A 17500-nucleotide genomic window follows, 5' to 3' on the forward strand; every position below is an offset into this window, starting at 1 on the left:
TAACATAACTGAAACCAGACCCACACCCTAGGATGGCATCATACCCAATCAATGCACACACTGTACCACATACCATACCACACACTGACCACAACATCAATAATAATGTTGGACACGTGTGACACTTAGGCTATAGATACAGATTTTACTTGGGACTAAAATGACACTATAAAATATGACTGTGTAATGCAAATAATCATGTACAAGTTAGTTGGTTTGTGAATGAAATGTAGGCCCCTAAACCCTGTAGCTCTTCATAACATGAATGTAGTCTTATAAGAATAAGAACAAGAATAAAAGATTAAACCAGAAAAAAAAAAAAACAACAACACCAAATGCAACAAATGACTAAGCTCACAGTTACAAATATTGTATTTCAATTGCTAGTCTAATAGCATAAACAGAGAGCACCCAAACCCGAGACACCAACTTTGAAAACATTTATAGGTGCGATAAGGATGTAAATGAAAACTGAGGATCAGCAATTTGATTTAGGGCTGTTTGCTGCAATTTCCTTTATCTCATTTTTCTTGTAATTTCTTGACAACAAAGCGAGCGGGTGGGGGTGGGGGTCCAATATCAAGCATGTCTCTTTAGTATAAGTTAATGCAGTTAACATATTCACTGTAATGCATGCCTCTGCTCCAGTATCTTTCTTGATCCTAAGGATAATGCCAACAAGTGGGATCATAAAACCAATCACTATTTGTGAAAAAATCTAATCTTATCAGATACAGACATATCTGACAAATCTCATCCTTTTGTAATATACATACACTGTCCTATTTTTATGATTGAATACTATATTTAAAATAAGGCCTATCAATGGATATAATGATAGAGAGAGAGAGAGAGAGAGAGAGAGAGAGAGAGAGAGAGAGAGAGAGAGAGAGAGAGAGAGAGAGAGAGAGAGAGAGAGAGAGAGAGAGAGAGAGAGAGAGATATTAAGAATCTCTACTATCTCCACTGTTCAAAATATTTTCAAGTTCATCCACAATATCAGCAAGACTGCCCTAGCATGAGTTATCAACAGGGATCATGCTTAGAGTAACTAGATAAGTACACAGGTGCATGAGTTGCCTCTATTGCATTGTTGCAGGACAGGCAGCCCTTTCATGAGACAGCATACCAGATCCCCCTGGTAATTATCAAAAATAAGAACCACTCTAAGCTCTAACTTGTAAAGAATATTTGCAGTGAAAGTGTGTTTGCTATTGTTTTGGCAATGATATTGTGAAGGCTGCAGGTATAACATATTACTGTGCCCCTATCAAGTTTAATTTTAGGCCATACCTCTTCCTCAGGCTGTACAGATAGGTATGCCATCTAATCATAAATAAAGGTCTCTTAGCAAACCCTTATCAGGTTAATTGGTATAATTTTCCATCTCTATGTGAGAAGAAAAATATAACTCAAAGGACAGAACTTCCCAGTAAATTGTATTTAATGTTACACAAACTAGAGTAAAATGTGAACCACAATGTCACAAAAAGTACACATAAACTACAAGAACAAACAAACAAACTACATAATAATAACAAAGAGCCACAATAATGAAAACAACAATAAAAAAACAAGAAGTATATAAACAAAAACACCAACATAAACATTTATAAAATACCAACCCAAAGTTTAAACAATAACGAGAAACAAAAATGACGAACGCCAACAACCAAACAACAATAACAAAGCCATTTCTCACACGATTTCAACCACCTGTTTCCATCCCATTTCATTTTTCTTGCCACCAACACGGTATGGGCCACTATCCATCTCCCGAGAGCCAGCGAGGGGCGAGGGGAGCGAGGGGGAGGAGGAGGAGAGAGGAAAAGGCGGATTCGGGGAAAAGCACCCGAGATCGGAGATGGTAAATAACGACCTGTGGGAGTCCATTCAGGGAGGTCGGGAATACGGATCCCCAGGGCCAGGGGCGTTGGGGAGAGTGTGGGAATACGAAGGAGAGGGAGGATTTAAATGACACGTTCGGGGTTTGAAAGAGGAGAAGGGGCTGGGAATGACAAAATTCAGCTTCATCGCTACATCCTTTTCCAAAAGCATTTTCTCCGCCAAAAACACACCCACCACTATCACTGTCGCCATTTTCTCCCTCCTCCCTCTTTTCTCACGAGTATAATAATCACCACCACTCTGTCGGGCACACATAATATTCCTGGTCATAGGATTCGCAACAGGGATGACTCCCGAGGCGAAAATTTCATCGAATTGTTATTCTTTATCAACGGACTCTAGTACCTGCCAGCAGCGCCATCTTGTCACTCGCCCAGTCGGGTCTCCCTTAAATCCGGGTCGGGCTGTCGAGTTGTGGCGATGGTTGAAGTGCTATAGAAGACGAGAAAGGATGAAAAATTACGAGTATTCATTGCGTTTTATGAAAATTAGATAAATAGTGTTATATGTCAAGTACGGAATCTGAAAAACACTTAATTTCACTACTGCGTGACCCGAGCTTTCGCGTAAATCACGCTGGAGTTTGCTAATAAAAATACCTCCTTTCTAAACATCATCTAAATTTAACAGAATTTCAGAAAATATATCATTACCACGTAAAAACAAGACACTAAAGCCTAACGGAATATACAAACCCATCACAACGCAACCCGGATCTCGAATCTCCTCCTTGTTATTGTTTTGCGGATGTCCTGAAGACTTCCTTATTTTCGCCTCTCTTCTGCACGGACAGCCTCATTTGGAGTGGTTAGTTGATCAGAGAGGCAGGCGATGTCCTCTTTTATATAATTAGTAATGATTTGGGTAATGTCGAAGGCGGGAAATGAATAATATGAGGCAAGTTGTGGGGGGATAGTAAACAATGGGCGTGTGTGGAGGATGAGGTCATTGTTATTGTTATTTGTTATTGTGTTATTGTAATTTTCTCTCATTTTGTGGTTATTGTTTGGCTTTCAGCGTTGCGGAAGTGCGAGTTGCCAGGCTGGGGAGGTCAGGCAGGTGTCGTTGGGACGTTTTGAGAGCTTGTATTAGGTATTTCTTGGACTAATTGACGATGGCTTATTTTCGTTTTTATTAGAATCATTTTGAGATGTGTACGAAAGACGCCTTCGTATTTTTATTATGATGTATGCATTTTAAAGTCATGCTCATTGTGACCTTCATTATCACTCTCACTCTCATTTTCATCTTCACTTTCACTTCACCCTCATCCTCCCCCCCCTCCCCCTCCCTCCCCCCCCCCCTCTCTCTCTCTCTCTCTCTCTCTCTCTCTCTCTCTCTCTCTCTCTCTCTCTCTCTCTCTCTCTCTCTCTCTCTCTCTCTCTCTCTCTCTCTCTCACTTTTTTGCTTTCTCACTCACCCACCCACCAACTCCTCCACTCACTCTCTTACTCACTCTCCCACCCGCTCACGCAACCACTATCTTACTTACTCAATTACTCACTTATTCACCCACTCACTCACTCACCCACCCACCCACCCACCCACCCAAACCCATCCACCCACCCAAACACACACACCCACCCACCCACCCACCCAAACACCCACCCACCCAAACACCCACCCTACCACCCACCCACCCACCCTACCACCCAAGCACCCACCCACCCACCCAAGCACCCACCCAAGCACCCACCCACCCACCCACCCTCCAACTCAGTCAGTCACTCACTCACTCACTCACTCACTCACTCACTCACTCACTCACTCACTCACTCACTCACTCACTCACTCACTCACTCACTCACTCACTCTCTCTCTCACTCTTACTCACTCACTCACTCACTCACTCACTCACTCTCTCTCTCTCTCTCTCTCTCTCTCTCTCTCTCTCTCTCTCTCTCTCTCTCTCTCTCTCTCTCTCTCTCTCTCTCTCTCTCTCTCTCTCTCTTACTCACCCACCTGCTTACTCAACCACTATCTATGTTAAAGAAGTGTTAAATACAATTTACTGGGAAGTTCTGTCCTTTGAGTTATATTTTTCTTCTCACATAGAGATGGAAAATGATACCAATTAACCTGATATGGGTTTGCTAAGAGACCTTTATTTATGATTAGATGGCATGCCTATCTGTGCAGCCTGAGGAAGAGGTATGGCCTAAAATTAAACTTGATAGGGCCACAGTAATATGTTATACCTGCAGCCTTCACAGTATCTTTGACAAAACAATAGCAAACACACTTTCACTGCAAATATTCTTTACAAGTTAGAGCTTAGAGTGGTTCTTATTTTTGATAATTTCCAGGGGGATCTGTAATGCTGTCTCACGAAAGGGCTGCCTGTCCTGCAACAATGCAACTCATGCACCTGTGTACTTGCTTGCTTATCTAGTTACTCTACTCAAGCATGATCCCTGTTGATAACTTGTGCTAGGGCAGTCTTTGCTGATATTGTGGATGAACTTGAAAATATTTTGAACAGTGGAGATAGTAGAAATTCTTAATCTCTCTCTGACTCTCTCTCTCTCTCTCTCTCTCTCTCTCTCTCTCTCTCTCTCTCTCTCTCTCTCTCTCTCTCTCTCTCTCTCTCTCTCTCTCTCTCTCTCACTCTCTCACTCTCTCACTCACTCTCCCACCCGCTCACTCAACCACTATCTTACTTACTCAATTACTCACCCAAACACCCACCCACCCACCCACCCACCCACCCACCCACCCACCCACCCACCCACCCACCCACCCACCCACCCACCCACCCACCCACCCACCCACCCACCCACCCACCCTCCCTCCCTCCTACTCACTCACTCACTCACTCACTCACTCACTCACTCACTCACTCACTCACTCACTCACTCACTCACTCACTCACTCACTCACTCACTCACTCACTCTCTTACTCTCTTACTCTCTTACTCTCTTACTCACCCACCCACTATCTTACTCAATTACTCACTTATTCACCCACTCACCCACTCACCCACTCACTCACTCACTCACTCACTCACTCACTCACTCACTCACTCACTCACTCACTCACTCACTCACTCACTCACCCCCTCCTCCCTCACTCATTCACTCACTCACTCACTCACTCACTCACTCACTCACTCACTCACTCACTCACTCACTCTCTTACTCTCTTACTCACTCACCCACCCACTATCTTACTCAATTACTCACTTATTCACCCACTCACCCACTCACTCACTCACTCACTCACTCACTCACTCACTCACTCACTCACTCACTCACTCACTCACTCACTCACTCACTCACTCATTCACCCACCCATCTGCCCACTCACTCACCCACCCATCTGCCCACTCACTCACCCACCCATCTGCCCACTCACTCACTCACTTACTCATTAACCCACCCTTCTGCCCACTCACTCACTCACTTACTCATTAACCCACACATCTGCCCACTCACTCACTCACTTACTCATTAACCCACCCATCTGCCCACTCACTCACTCCCTTACTCATTAACCCACCCATCTGCCCACTCACTGACCCATTTACCCATTCACTCACTCACTTGCCCACCCACCCAGAGTAAAGTGGGAATAACTGGGAGGAGTTAATGTATATTCTTACCAGCAGCAAGATTTTCCATAGTCCTCTTAAAATCTTACCATAGCTCCATGGTTAGAAACCATTATCTTAAGTAAGAATGGTCTTCCTTTTTGGTGATATTTCTATGTATCGCTATAGCGAGTTTACATTAGTTTATTGAGGTTCATTTGTTTTTTTATTATATCATTTCATCCATTTCTTTCATTCCAGATTCACCAATGAGCCTTACAGACGTGAGCAATGCGTTGTGCATGAGAAACAACCCATAGCCTCCTCAAGCGTGTCATGGAGGGCTACCCTTCAAAGGCACAAGGGGACGCTTTTGATCAGGGGAATCCCTCTCAACACTTTGGTTCAGCATCAACAGCCGTTCCTGCCACACAGCCCATTAACGCTGCCGTGACCTTTATAAGCCAGACACACTCCTCCTCTGGACAAGTAAGTTCTGTTGTTTGTCGACTGGTGAGATTCCCTGAGAGGCTGAAATGGCAGAAGATTTGATGGCTTGGTAAATCTGGTGATGGCAAAGGGATATGTAACTTTTTTCAGTTCTTTCTTTCTTTATATTAATGATTGAATGTGGAGTATTAGAGGAATTATAAGTGAAAATGTGATTGCAGAAACTTAACAGTAAGAAGGTATGTAAAAGTAGTTACTTCAGGGTAAACTAGATAAATGTATAACTTATACTACATACTACAAGAGATTTTGAAAGTAAAGTTTGATAAGGCCAAGCCTCAGAGATGTTGAATAGTTCATAATATGGTAAAAAGAAATTGATTCTATGATTGATATATTTTTATACAATAGCTTTCAGTATTGAGCTTTCATATTTTTACTTCTCCAGAACACTAGACGGAAGTATGTTAGTGCTTTTTGCATTACCTAGCAGCATACATTTAATGCAAATTTATTTCCTACCAAAATAGATGACATGTGCATAATTTGCTTTAGAATAGTTCAAAAGTTGTTAAGAGTTATAATGTTGCCAGTTAAGATTAAGATTAATTAGGATATGGGAATCTCATTTTTTTTTTCTTTAACTTAGCATGATTAAAAAATTAAAAAAAATAAAATGTCTTTAAATTGCTTGTAAATTTAAGATTATATGCAATTTATGCTGCTCATGCTTTATTTTAAGGTTGATCACTATCATATTATACTTGACTAGAATCAAGTTAGTGTAAAAGGAAGTTTGTAGTTACCCCTCCAAATTTAAATATATTCTTTATATCACTTGGTTTTGCTTAATTTTCTAAAGTATATTGTAATATGTTCATGTAGACTACTTACACCTTAGAGTTATCTGCAGATTTAGTGGAGTTCAAGTACAGCACCCATGAATAATAAGTGCATTTTTAGAGAGAAGTATTTTTTTTCAAACCTCTTTATGTGTGTAATTGTAATTAGTATATTTGCCAAACATTCAGTTCTGTAGAATGTATATGACAAAGATAATATGTTTTTTCTTTTCTAAATATATTATTTACAGATGGTAAATAATATATTTACCATCTGTTCATATCCTGAAAGATGTAAGCCATCTGTGCTTGTCATGAAAGGAATTTGCCATCTAGTTGTCATGATGGACATTTACCAGCTGTGCTTGCTTTAGTCATGGCTCAATGAAACCTGATACCCCAGGGAGAATGTTTTTATGTTACTGTTTACTGTTGTCTCAGTTACTTGATAATTGAAGTGTACTTTTTTATGCGTATGTAATATTTTATGGTCAGATTTTTTATGGTTGCAGTGAAACCCATTTAAGTAGAAAGTAAGAAAATAGGAGTGACATTTTTATGCTTGTGTCTAGCTTTTGTTGAAACAAATTCCAAACTACTCTCATAATGAAATTGTGTGAAGCTTGTTAGGTGGTTGAACTGTTGGAATATAGTTGCTGACAATCTGCTTCTCAGAAATTGGAAAGGGAAAGTAAAGTTATATTATTCTTTATGATCCAGAATACATAATTCCATGAAAGGGATTTTTGTTAAATAATTATTAGCTAGAGTTTCATCTAGTGTTGATATTTTCAATGTTTTAAATGCTGAAATGGATAGCTAAGAAAAAAACAATAATGGAGCATATTATTGCATAAACTTTTACATTTAGCCACTGAATAGCTGAATTTTAATAGGTACCTAGAAATATTTTTAGCTTACCCTCCCCAACAGCTAGAGGATAACGCAGGAGTAATGGCCACCCCAGGGACAAGCCTCCAAGACGACTTCAGGGGCGAAGCAAGTGTGGTAGGGAGCACAGGACGTAAGAAGAAGAAGAAGCAGAAGAGTGGTGAGGAGGCTTCGGGAAATTCTGCCAAACCTGACCTGATGGAAGAGGATGAGCTCGTTGATGCTGCGATTCCAATGCTAGCTGAGAATCAGGGTTGGTTGGCCATTTTGTTTTCTTATCTTTGAGTATCATTATAGGTATAAGAAAAAGCTACAAAGACAAGTAGAAAATTCTAATAAAGATAAGAGTTGTTTAAAGGCAATATCCAGTTATACAAAACAATCTTTTGGTTCTAATCTTTCAGGTGTAGAGGAGCTGCTTTATCCTGCCTCACTGCCTCCTGCAGGTGGGACGTTAGTTGGGGGTCAGTACCTGCTGAACAATGCCCTTCTGGATCAGATCCTTGCTGAGAAGAAAATGGTGAGGGCCTTTTGGCTTCATTTTAGGTCTAGACTGGTAGAGAAGTTGTTTTAAAGCAGGCCTTTAAAGAATAGTATATTACTAAGCACACATTATTATCGCAGATAAAGTATACAAAGTAAAGACAATAGGTACATGATGGAATGTAGTGATCAGTATTTATTTATCTATTTTTATTATTATTATATATATATATATATATATATTTTTTTTTTTTCCTGTTCTTCTTGCTCTGCAATATTGACCCCATGCTCAATATGATGTAACATTTTCACCTAGCATCAAGTTATGTAGAATAGTAAACACCAGTATAAATTACATACAATTTCCTTCTGGCATATCACTGCTGTTTCATCATCTCTCTCTCTCCTATTGTGATTATGTTGACTTTGGTGTCCATGTTTATGTATGAGGGATATAATGCAGTGATATTATTTTAAGAAGTATGTAGGCTAATTTTTTCCTGTTATTATTGCAGCAACTCATGCAAAGTCCAGAAGTGATGGAGTTCTTGAAGAAACAAATAGGAATAGCGAAGAAATGAGAAAAATCTGCCTTGTTAGATACAGATGACTTTGTGTGAGAAATTTTATTTTATTTTATTTTCACTGTATAGCTTTGCTTTTCATTTATAACTGGATAATCTGTTGGTAAATCTTTGCTTGGTGTCTGATGGTATTGGTTATTTGGAAATAATCCAAAAGATAGCCGGTACATTTAATGGGGCTATCCTGGTTTTTCTACTGTTTGTCAGTCATATTTATACAACTTGACTGGGATACCTATGGCCAGAATTAAGATTTTTTTCTAATATATATTATTTTTTGTAGTTAATTCCATTTTCACTGCCCTTGACTTTGACTGCCTTTAATAGTTCTTTTTATAAGACATAAATTTACAAAGAGGTATGTACATAAAAGGTGTTTGTGCTTCTTTCAAACAAAATAATACTTATTTTTACTTTAAAGCCAACAGTTTTGGATCACCTTTTCAATATTTTAATTACCTTGGTGATAAACTCATGGTATATAGAAGAATTATAATACAATTGAAATCACTAATACAGTTTTTGCAACCAAGTTTGGAAATGCGATCATATGAAAAATTACACCTCTATGGTTAGAAGTTTGTATAACTCACTTTTGGCTTTTAAACACATTTTCCATTTTCTATGGTTTTCATGGTCAAATAATACAATAAGGTCTATTTTTTCTGATTTTATTGCATGCAGGATTACAATATGAACATTGGAAGGCTCCTGGTCCCTTCCTTCTTAGTTGGGACGTCATGAGGCATCACCTCACTCATTGCTGCCTGCTTATCTATGGACATTAGCCGTGGGTGAGGGTACAGGCTTGTTGATGTACAGGGATTCTAGACTCTTTTTGCCAAGCATAATTTCTTCCTGTTACATAACACTGGCTCCTTCCACTTTGCCTTAGTATGCCTCACAAAGCATAGGATAGAAGGCATAATCCTAAGTCTGGTGTTCTGAAAAGTGGAAGATGGTCCTTCAGATTGCCTCCTGTATGTAGAAACATCTGTCTTGGCTGTCTCATTGAGTTGTATAGTAGCTTGTAAGCTTTGCACAACCTTGGATACTTCTTTAGATTGTCTTGCCTCTTTTAGTTGTGATGTAACAATATGTTAATATTGAATTTCTTCAGTTGAATGTGACTTTGGAGATCAGTTAAGCAACTGTGTATTATCCTTGGTAAGCCTTTGGTTTTAGGTTTCACTTTTTCCTTGTTATGCCTGCGTGTCTCAGGATTTCCATATCATCTAGTATGGACTCTGATTTGTGTTTTTTATTTTACTCTTGTGTTTATTTTTTGCTCTTGCAAGTGAGACAGTAGTTGGCATGGTATTGCAAATGAGGTGAAAAAATTTAATGTAGGAGATGGGCATGTGAATGACTAAGAAGATTATTATAACAGCAGATTATGACAGATTATTATAGCCTATATACTGCTTTGTGATTCTTCAGTGGCTAAACATTGGATTACTGTGTGCCTTCTCAGAGCACTGTTTTCAGAGGACACTGATAAATGTCCTGATAGATTTGCCATTCTGTATAGTATTTCCTCATGTTGGAAACTACCTGTCTTACAGTATTGGCATCTTCATCATTTGCATTTTGTTAGTCTCTCCCTTCCTCTGATTGCAAGAAGATGGAGTGGTTTTCCCCGTGGCATAGCTCCAGCTTACAAGTTGACAAAGAATTTCTTCAGACTGTTTTTACAATTAATTTAGAAGGAAGTAACTAATTAGTGGTTTTCTCTAAAAGCAAATTCTAATATTCATTTGTGTAAGCAGAGCCTTACCATGAAAACAATAACAATATACCTAAAAGAAAAAAAAAGAAAAAAAAAAAGTTTGTGTGGGTGGTACAACAAAATAAAAGGCTAGCTGTTGCCAAAGTTTAAATTTACCACATTGCAAAACCCCTTTCCAGTTGTTTGCTCTTAGTGTGAATGTTTGTCATATGCCAGTTATAGAAGTTGTTGTCATACAATTTTTCTTGTGTATGGTGGGTTTTTCTGCCAAATTGTTGCAGTATCAGATTTTTTAATGCACAATTACTTGACATTTTATCCCTCTTTTTACTATGCCCTTTCCAAATTTTTTTTTTTTTTTCTGCACTAAACACCTAATATAAATTAGAGATATTAATAATATGATTATATCAAGTGGGGATATTAACCTCAAAATATGAATTATAATCGAGACAGTACAAATCAGGAAATACTAACTAAGCACAGAATATATATTACATACAGAATACCAAATTCAGTACAGAATGTATTAATATGTTGTGGGAAACAACACAGCTTCAGGCAACCAATACTTAACATCTAATCTCTGTGGAATCAAGGTAAGAAATGATTATTCCACACTCTGACTCGTGATTTAAGATATTGGTGCCATGTAATCACACTGTCCATTGTAGTTTTCTTTTGTGCAGTTTGTTAACACATAGATGGCTCCACAAACCCTGTCACTTAGTAGTCCATGAGTAGGCCAGCCTGCCTTCACCTGATTTCCCATTTCGTTGAGTTTTGAGATTTGATTTTGTGTTCTAATGTTATTGATACCAATACTATTATCATTGATCTTAGCAGTACTAAGATCAATGAAAAATAGAAAAGAATCTTTTGGAAAATCAAGAAATAGGTAGGAATAGGTGACTAAGCAGCTGTGGAGCATCTATGTGTAAACAATTGATAAACAAAAAACATGATGAACTTGGCATGTATTTTGGCCATCCAAGCATCATTGAGTTTTGAGATTACTTCAGGTTTTGCAGATGATAGACTACCTCAAGTATTGGTGGTATTGGTTGTAGCCATTGTTAATTTCCCCTTCCCTCAGTGAATTGAGATTTTAAAAGTATTAGGGTTAAAATCAGCCTCTCCCTCATAGTGGAGTAATTATTGTCAATTTTTATATCAGTCTTTTTGTAATATGTTTATTATTTGGTAAATTTTGCTTTGATAGATAGTGAATAAAAGTATTACTCATTGTAGGTTTTTTATTTATTTATTTATTTATTTTTTTTGTTATTGTTATTGTTGTCAATTTTGATGGTGAGTGCAATAATGATAATGAAAATATTGGCTTTATTATTTTTATTATTATTGTTTTGATAAAGTCATTTGATTCTTAGTATTCATGTTATGTAATGTACAATGACAAAATTAAAAATTAAATTTAAGTAGGACCTTTGGTGTAACCAATTTTTTTTCCAGAATATATAACATATGCTGTGAAGTCTTTTGTAGAAAAAAAATTGAAAGCTATCATATTTTCTAAGGGAATGATGAAAGCAAAAAACATGTTGCAAATAATTTGTAAGTAATATTTCAATCCATTAACTTTTTTAATGCAACTGAATGAAGTGGTACAGTGAAAAAGTATTTGATTTACATAATTTTGGGTAATTGTATATACATGAAATTTATTGCAAATTTGTAGCTCTAACATTTATTAGAATTCATTTGTTTTCTACTAATTCTGTTGTATTTGTATATAATAAGCAATGTCTGTACTTAATATTTTGTATATTATTTATATGTGCATCATAACAGGAAATAAATGTAATTTTTTTTGTCTGTTTTTACCTTATTATATCATCTTACCATGTATGGAAGTTACACTTATTAAACTGTTAATTTTATATGTCGTCATCATCATCATCAACAGTCATTGTATCATAATCATCATCAATAATAATAATAATAATAATCATCATCAATAATCATCAATCTTCATCATCATCATCAGTATATCTTCATATCATCATCATTTTGTTATCAAGATAAGTATTTTCTAGATTTTAGATTGATAAGCAGGATTAAAGAAGAATTCATAATGATTTTGAACAGTTATGGGTAAACAAGTTATTACACAAGTTTTATTGTGTTATCACTTTTTTATTTTTTGAAAATTGTTGATAATGGGCTTACTTAATAATCTAATCATAATATTATAGTATCAGTTTCAAATATAAAATCATTATTGCAAGTTGGAATGAATCTCAGGAATGCAAATCAATATTCAATACTATTACAAAATATAAATCTTTGTAAATTGTTGCAGTTTTTTTTTTCTTTTCTTTTCTAAGAACACGAGGATGTAAGGATAACGATTATGCTATACTTTGTTAAAGGATTTTTATTGTTAAAAGGCAGAGGAAGGCACCAGTTTGAAGAATGTTGTTATTATTTTTTTTTGTAAGTTTTATAATACATTACTAAACTTGTGCAGCTTTTTTTTATAATTTGGGTTTAGCAGTGTAAGAGAGAAAAAAAAAAATCTTAAAACTAACAACTTTGGCACTAGATATTGGGCCTATAGGCAGTAACATGAATAAATCCATGATATAAAAATAACAAACATAAAACAGATATTTATAATTATTTTTGTGCATACTTATTTCTCTTTAGCTTTAACAAATGTAGCAAGAACAAGAAGTCAAAAAATTATAATTTGCAGAAGAGCCAATTTTTTTTTTTTTTTCTTTTTTCATTTGGACATACAAAAAGCTAATATCAGATTTCAACATTAAAAGAAATACACAAAACAAATGTTCATTTTAATATTGCAAGTATTTAACGTTGAGAATCTTCTTGACAGAAAACATGTCATGGCTTTAACAGAGTAAAATGCAATGGTTCCAATAAAGAAATTCTTCTCAAAACCAATTTTTTTAGAAAATGATCTGGTTAGTTCATGTTACATATAATTCACCATATCTTTCTATAAATTCTGAACACATTACATATTTGTGTAAACAGTGTAGAAAATACACAAAAGAATACTTAATAATAAAACATTAAATACTGTTACATTTCATTACACAGTTTGAAAAAATTAACCAGTGGGGCTCACATCTTCACAACCACTATGAACAATACAAGAACACCATTATGAATTTTCAATATTTATGTTATTATTTTTTTACATTTCAGGTATGCTAGGTTAATTTATGCTTCAGTGTCTAATTATTTACATTTTTTTATTTCTGAAAACATATTATCTCTAAAACCTATTGATAAGCTTTATTTTACAAATTTAGCACAGCTGATTTCTCATATATAATTCCAGTTAAAGAATGACTTTGTGGTTGATCAAATAACTTGACACAAAAACAATGGAGACAAAAAGATGAGCTCATTGTATACTGTTTAAACTGAACACGGCAGTCTTTGTCTTGATTTAACATTAGGTATAATTTGGATTTTAAAATGAATTCATCTTTATAATATCAAAAGCAAACAACTGTAATATTTCCATTCTCCAATAAATATAGCTATTCAATTTTTTTTTTTTTTTTCAACACAGGAAGGATTTGAGTTATGATGACAGTGTTAGAGCTGTCTTCATGAACACCTTGTAAGCTTAAAGCTCTATAACCAAAAGAACACATTGATTTTAGTTTCAAGAATTGAACACAATATTCTAACATAATAAATGCTCCACACAATTAAATGCAGGATTCTGTTATGGAACCACTACTAGGAACAGTTATGGCATACAAAAATACATTATACATGGCTGATAACAATGTAGATGTGAAGAAAAGAACTTAAATATTTTGTCATTACAATATCCCTTGCAACAGGAAGTAGTCCTGACACTCTTAAAGCTTATTAGAAGACGGTATACTTTGCCCAATTTCGGAAAGATAAAATGTTGTTAATTTGAAAAAACTGAATTCATTTTGCAGTTAAGAAAAATAAATATAGATTAAGATGAGTCAGAATTAATAATAAAAAAAAAATAAAAAATCAAAGTAAAGCCTGGGTTAATTACATGCAGTTGCCACAAAGTTCAAATGTTATTCTCATCTTCACCTTTGGAAAAAAAAAAAAATAACATTAACACATCTTAAACCATTAAACAAATACTATATCTCCTTCAGTTACGGAAAACTCTGTATATTTTATTTTTTCAAAAAAGATATATTTCTTCATTTTAATTGGGGAAAAAGAGTAACTTCTCCTTTCTTTATTGCTATACCGAGGAGTCCCATGAGGCACTTGTATTCTCTTTAGATATTTTTTTTCTTCATATTTCAGTTTTTAACTTACTCATTTCTTCCATTCACAACATAATTGCAGTGTACATTGCATCCTCAACAAAAGAACACTGACCAAAACCCAAATAATTCTTTCCCGAGGAAAAGAGAAGGACGGTCGCATCTTGGGTTTCAGCAGGTGATATTGGTGGGGCCTGCGAATGTTATCCTTAGTTTGTGTTCTTGTAGCGCGTGAACAGGTTGTACAGAACACGGAGAGTCGACTTGAGATCGGCATTCACAATGTCTGAAAAGAGAAGTTGGTTTATACTCTACCTGAAGTTTGGCATCTGGTAACTGATATTAGAATTAAGTCAATGCTGCTGGGTTTATGTGCTGTTAACTATAGCTTCATTTTGTATATTCTGTTTACACATAGATGGCTCTACAAGTGCTCAACCACCTGCCACCAGCCAATTATTAACCCTACATGACAAATGTATTTATGCTATTTCGACATCTACAAATTTTAATTTGTCTTAAAAGAAATACATGATAAATACAATATCCATAAAAAAATTTCATATATTTTCCCCCCATGTAGTTAAATATCTTTAGTCAATAAACTGGACAAAAAAAGGCACAGAAATAGAAAAAAAAACGTTATTTTCTATAATAAAATAAACAATTCTACATACCCTCAGGTCTTGCTTTAGGCTTAGCCAGACCTGCATCCATCATCAATTCAAATGACTGTGACACATTGTGCAGCTTCTCATCAAATGTCTGAAAAGAGTGGAAAATGACTTCACTGGTGAACTATTTCTACTGTGATTTAGTCTTATCTGTAACTGACAACGTACTCCCCTACCTCATTATAAGATTAATGAATCTTCAGTCACTGACAAAAGACATCTACCTTCTAATTCTTGAAATTTCAAAATTGAAAAAGAGTAATTATTCAATAATTCTTGATTAGCTATTATATTTTTAAAATATAAATTGCAATTTGACAAACAAACTAACAAAATCTACATTACACTTATATATATATAAAAAAAAAAACAGCTACTCTCTCACACACTCACCCACACCGCACGCACGCACGCACCCCCCCACCCACACACACACACACACACAGAGATAGAGAGAGAGCCAGATGTTACTACTCACCTTGGGCGTCAAGAAGAAGTGGTGCAATGGGACAAAGTATCCCTCCAGGAGGCCCATGAGGAGGCACAGGTACACACCGTCATTGAACTCTGTCTCAAGGTCACTCACTTCCAGGTTGATTTTATTCAGCTGCTTGTTGACGAAGGTTACAAGAGACTGAGGGAACATGAGAATAAGATTAGTTAGAATAAATGAGGATGAGAAAACAGGATAAGGATAAAACAATAAGAAAACTGATAAAATGATAACCCGTGGAAAAGATATTGGAAACTCAAGATATTTGGGATTCTTAAAAAGTAACATGAATACAAAGAATTAATTAAGGTTAAGAATAACTGTCAGAATAGACATGAATTCAAAATTAAATGATGAAAGGCACTGAATATAAGAAAATTAACAGATGTGAAAAACTGTGTGGGGGGAGGGTGACCTGTACCTTGCAAACAATAGGCTTGGCAGAAACATTACTAGACTTTGTTGAATCTGTTAATACTCTCCAGCAGCATTTATCCAAATAATTAAATAGATATAAATATATAAATACACAACCAATTATATAACCAAACTAAAACAAGAAATACAAATTTTGTATGCACTGCACATGTAAAATACACTAACCCTCTTAACAACGGCAAGCTTGTCAGGTGCATGATCGAATAAGGTGTCGAAAGCATCTCTCTCGCATCTGAGACCCAAGTCGTCGTACGTGCCTGTCAGCTCTTCTGCCACAATCCGGTGGTTGAGCTGCCCATCGCGTTTCTGCACGGTGAGGAAGAGCAAGAAATTTGAAGTTCATTTTCTCTGTAGTGGCAAGCAGCAATCTGCTCTTTTCTTAAATCAGATGAGATAATATTTTATGTCTAACAGAAAAATGGTATTGAAAATAATTAACTAGAAGGAAAAAACACTGCAAAAGTAGAAATCCTAATGAGTTGATAAAAGAAAAGAAAAAAACATACTCACTTGTACAATAACAACATTGATGATGCAATTTTCAGGCAGCCTGATGGGAGCACGGAAGTGGCGGGCTAAAGCCACAAGGAGGTGGAGAATTGCGACAATATTTTTGGAGTGGATGGACTCGACTGACCACTTGTGAGGGCCATAGCGGCTGAGACCCAAGATCTGTGAAACAATTGTAGTTATTCTTTAAAACTTGTGCTTTTGTATTCAGAATGAGATATGAGATAAGCATGAGTATGAGATACAACACTTAACTCATCTACAAAATGTCTAGTAAAATTTATTATAGGTATTTGCTTTAATAGTCAGGAAATTAAAAAGAGAGTACTGTATGGAAAAAGTATTCATTAAATATGTATCAAATTTTTTTGTAAAATAGCCAACACAACAGTACCAAACCTAAATATATGTAGAAAAAAAAAAGAAGAGAACAAAGAAAAAGAAAACATACATAAGCAGCCCTTTCAAAGCCATAAAACAAACTGATATACATACATGGTTGGCAGCATTGAGGACAATACGCAATTTCTGCTTCTGGCCTTCCTCACTTTGAGTCACTTCCTGTACGTCTAGGGTGTTGTTTGTCAACTTCTCTGTTGTTTATAGAAAAATACTTATAGTTATACAGATAAGAATATATACACAAACAAGCACAAAAATGCATATAGAGACACACAAATCCAAAACATTAGCAGTTACAGTT

At 35.9% G+C, this 17500-nt stretch overlaps 3 protein-coding genes across 10 annotated transcripts in view; 1 reads left to right on the forward strand and 2 right to left on the reverse strand.

The window, feature by feature from the left end:
• Positions 1-2390, reverse strand: part of LOC125039930 (protein diaphanous-like) — a 26213-nt gene extending 23823 nt beyond the window's left edge. The window contains exon 1 of one of the 4 annotated variants that reach the window (XM_047634302.1): positions 2254-2390. The gene's annotated coding sequence lies outside the window, so the exon portion shown is untranslated. Of the gene's footprint in view, positions 771-2253 lie in introns of those variants that run through there. The other 3 variants (XM_047634301.1, XM_047634303.1, XM_047634304.1) reach the window with 3 other exon arrangements.
• Positions 2391-2578: 188 nt separating this feature from the next.
• LOC125039932 lies at positions 2579-12250 on the forward strand. Of its 4 annotated transcripts, XM_047634308.1 has the most exons (6): positions 2652-2715; positions 2926-3000; positions 5700-5927; positions 7664-7874; positions 8026-8141; positions 8620-12250. In XM_047634308.1, exons 3-6 carry the CDS (start codon positions 5775-5777, stop codon positions 8683-8685), a joined length of 546 nt encoding a protein of 181 aa, XP_047490264.1. In that variant the 5' UTR covers positions 2652-2715; positions 2926-3000; positions 5700-5774; the 3' UTR covers positions 8686-12250. The 4 variants fall into 4 exon arrangements, with proteins under 4 accessions (XP_047490263.1, XP_047490264.1, XP_047490266.1 ...); XM_047634307.1 differs by lacking the exon at positions 2926-3000 and having other exon boundaries at positions 2579-2715; XM_047634310.1 differs by lacking the exon at positions 2652-2715 and having other exon boundaries at positions 2938-2958.
• Positions 12251-12800: 550 nt separating this feature from the next.
• Positions 12801-17500, reverse strand: part of LOC125039931 (beta-parvin-like) — a 19519-nt gene continuing 14819 nt past the window's right edge. For both annotated transcript variants that reach the window (XM_047634306.1, XM_047634305.1), the window contains exons 9-14: positions 17293-17390; positions 16798-16959; positions 16453-16593; positions 15835-15990; positions 15360-15447; positions 12801-14968 (exon numbers count right to left, since the gene is read on the reverse strand). In XM_047634306.1, coding sequence (XP_047490262.1) covers positions 14892-14968; positions 15360-15447; positions 15835-15990; positions 16453-16593; positions 16798-16959; positions 17293-17390 — 722 coding nt within the window. In that variant the 3' untranslated portion in view covers positions 12801-14891. The remainder of the gene's footprint in view (positions 14969-15359; positions 15448-15834; positions 15991-16452; positions 16594-16797; positions 16960-17292; positions 17391-17500) is intronic.

Source organism: Penaeus chinensis, chromosome 28, assembly GCF_019202785.1.
Source record: "Penaeus chinensis breed Huanghai No. 1 chromosome 28, ASM1920278v2, whole genome shotgun sequence".
In the NCBI taxonomy this organism is placed as follows: Eukaryota; Metazoa; Arthropoda; class Malacostraca; order Decapoda; family Penaeidae; genus Penaeus; species Penaeus chinensis.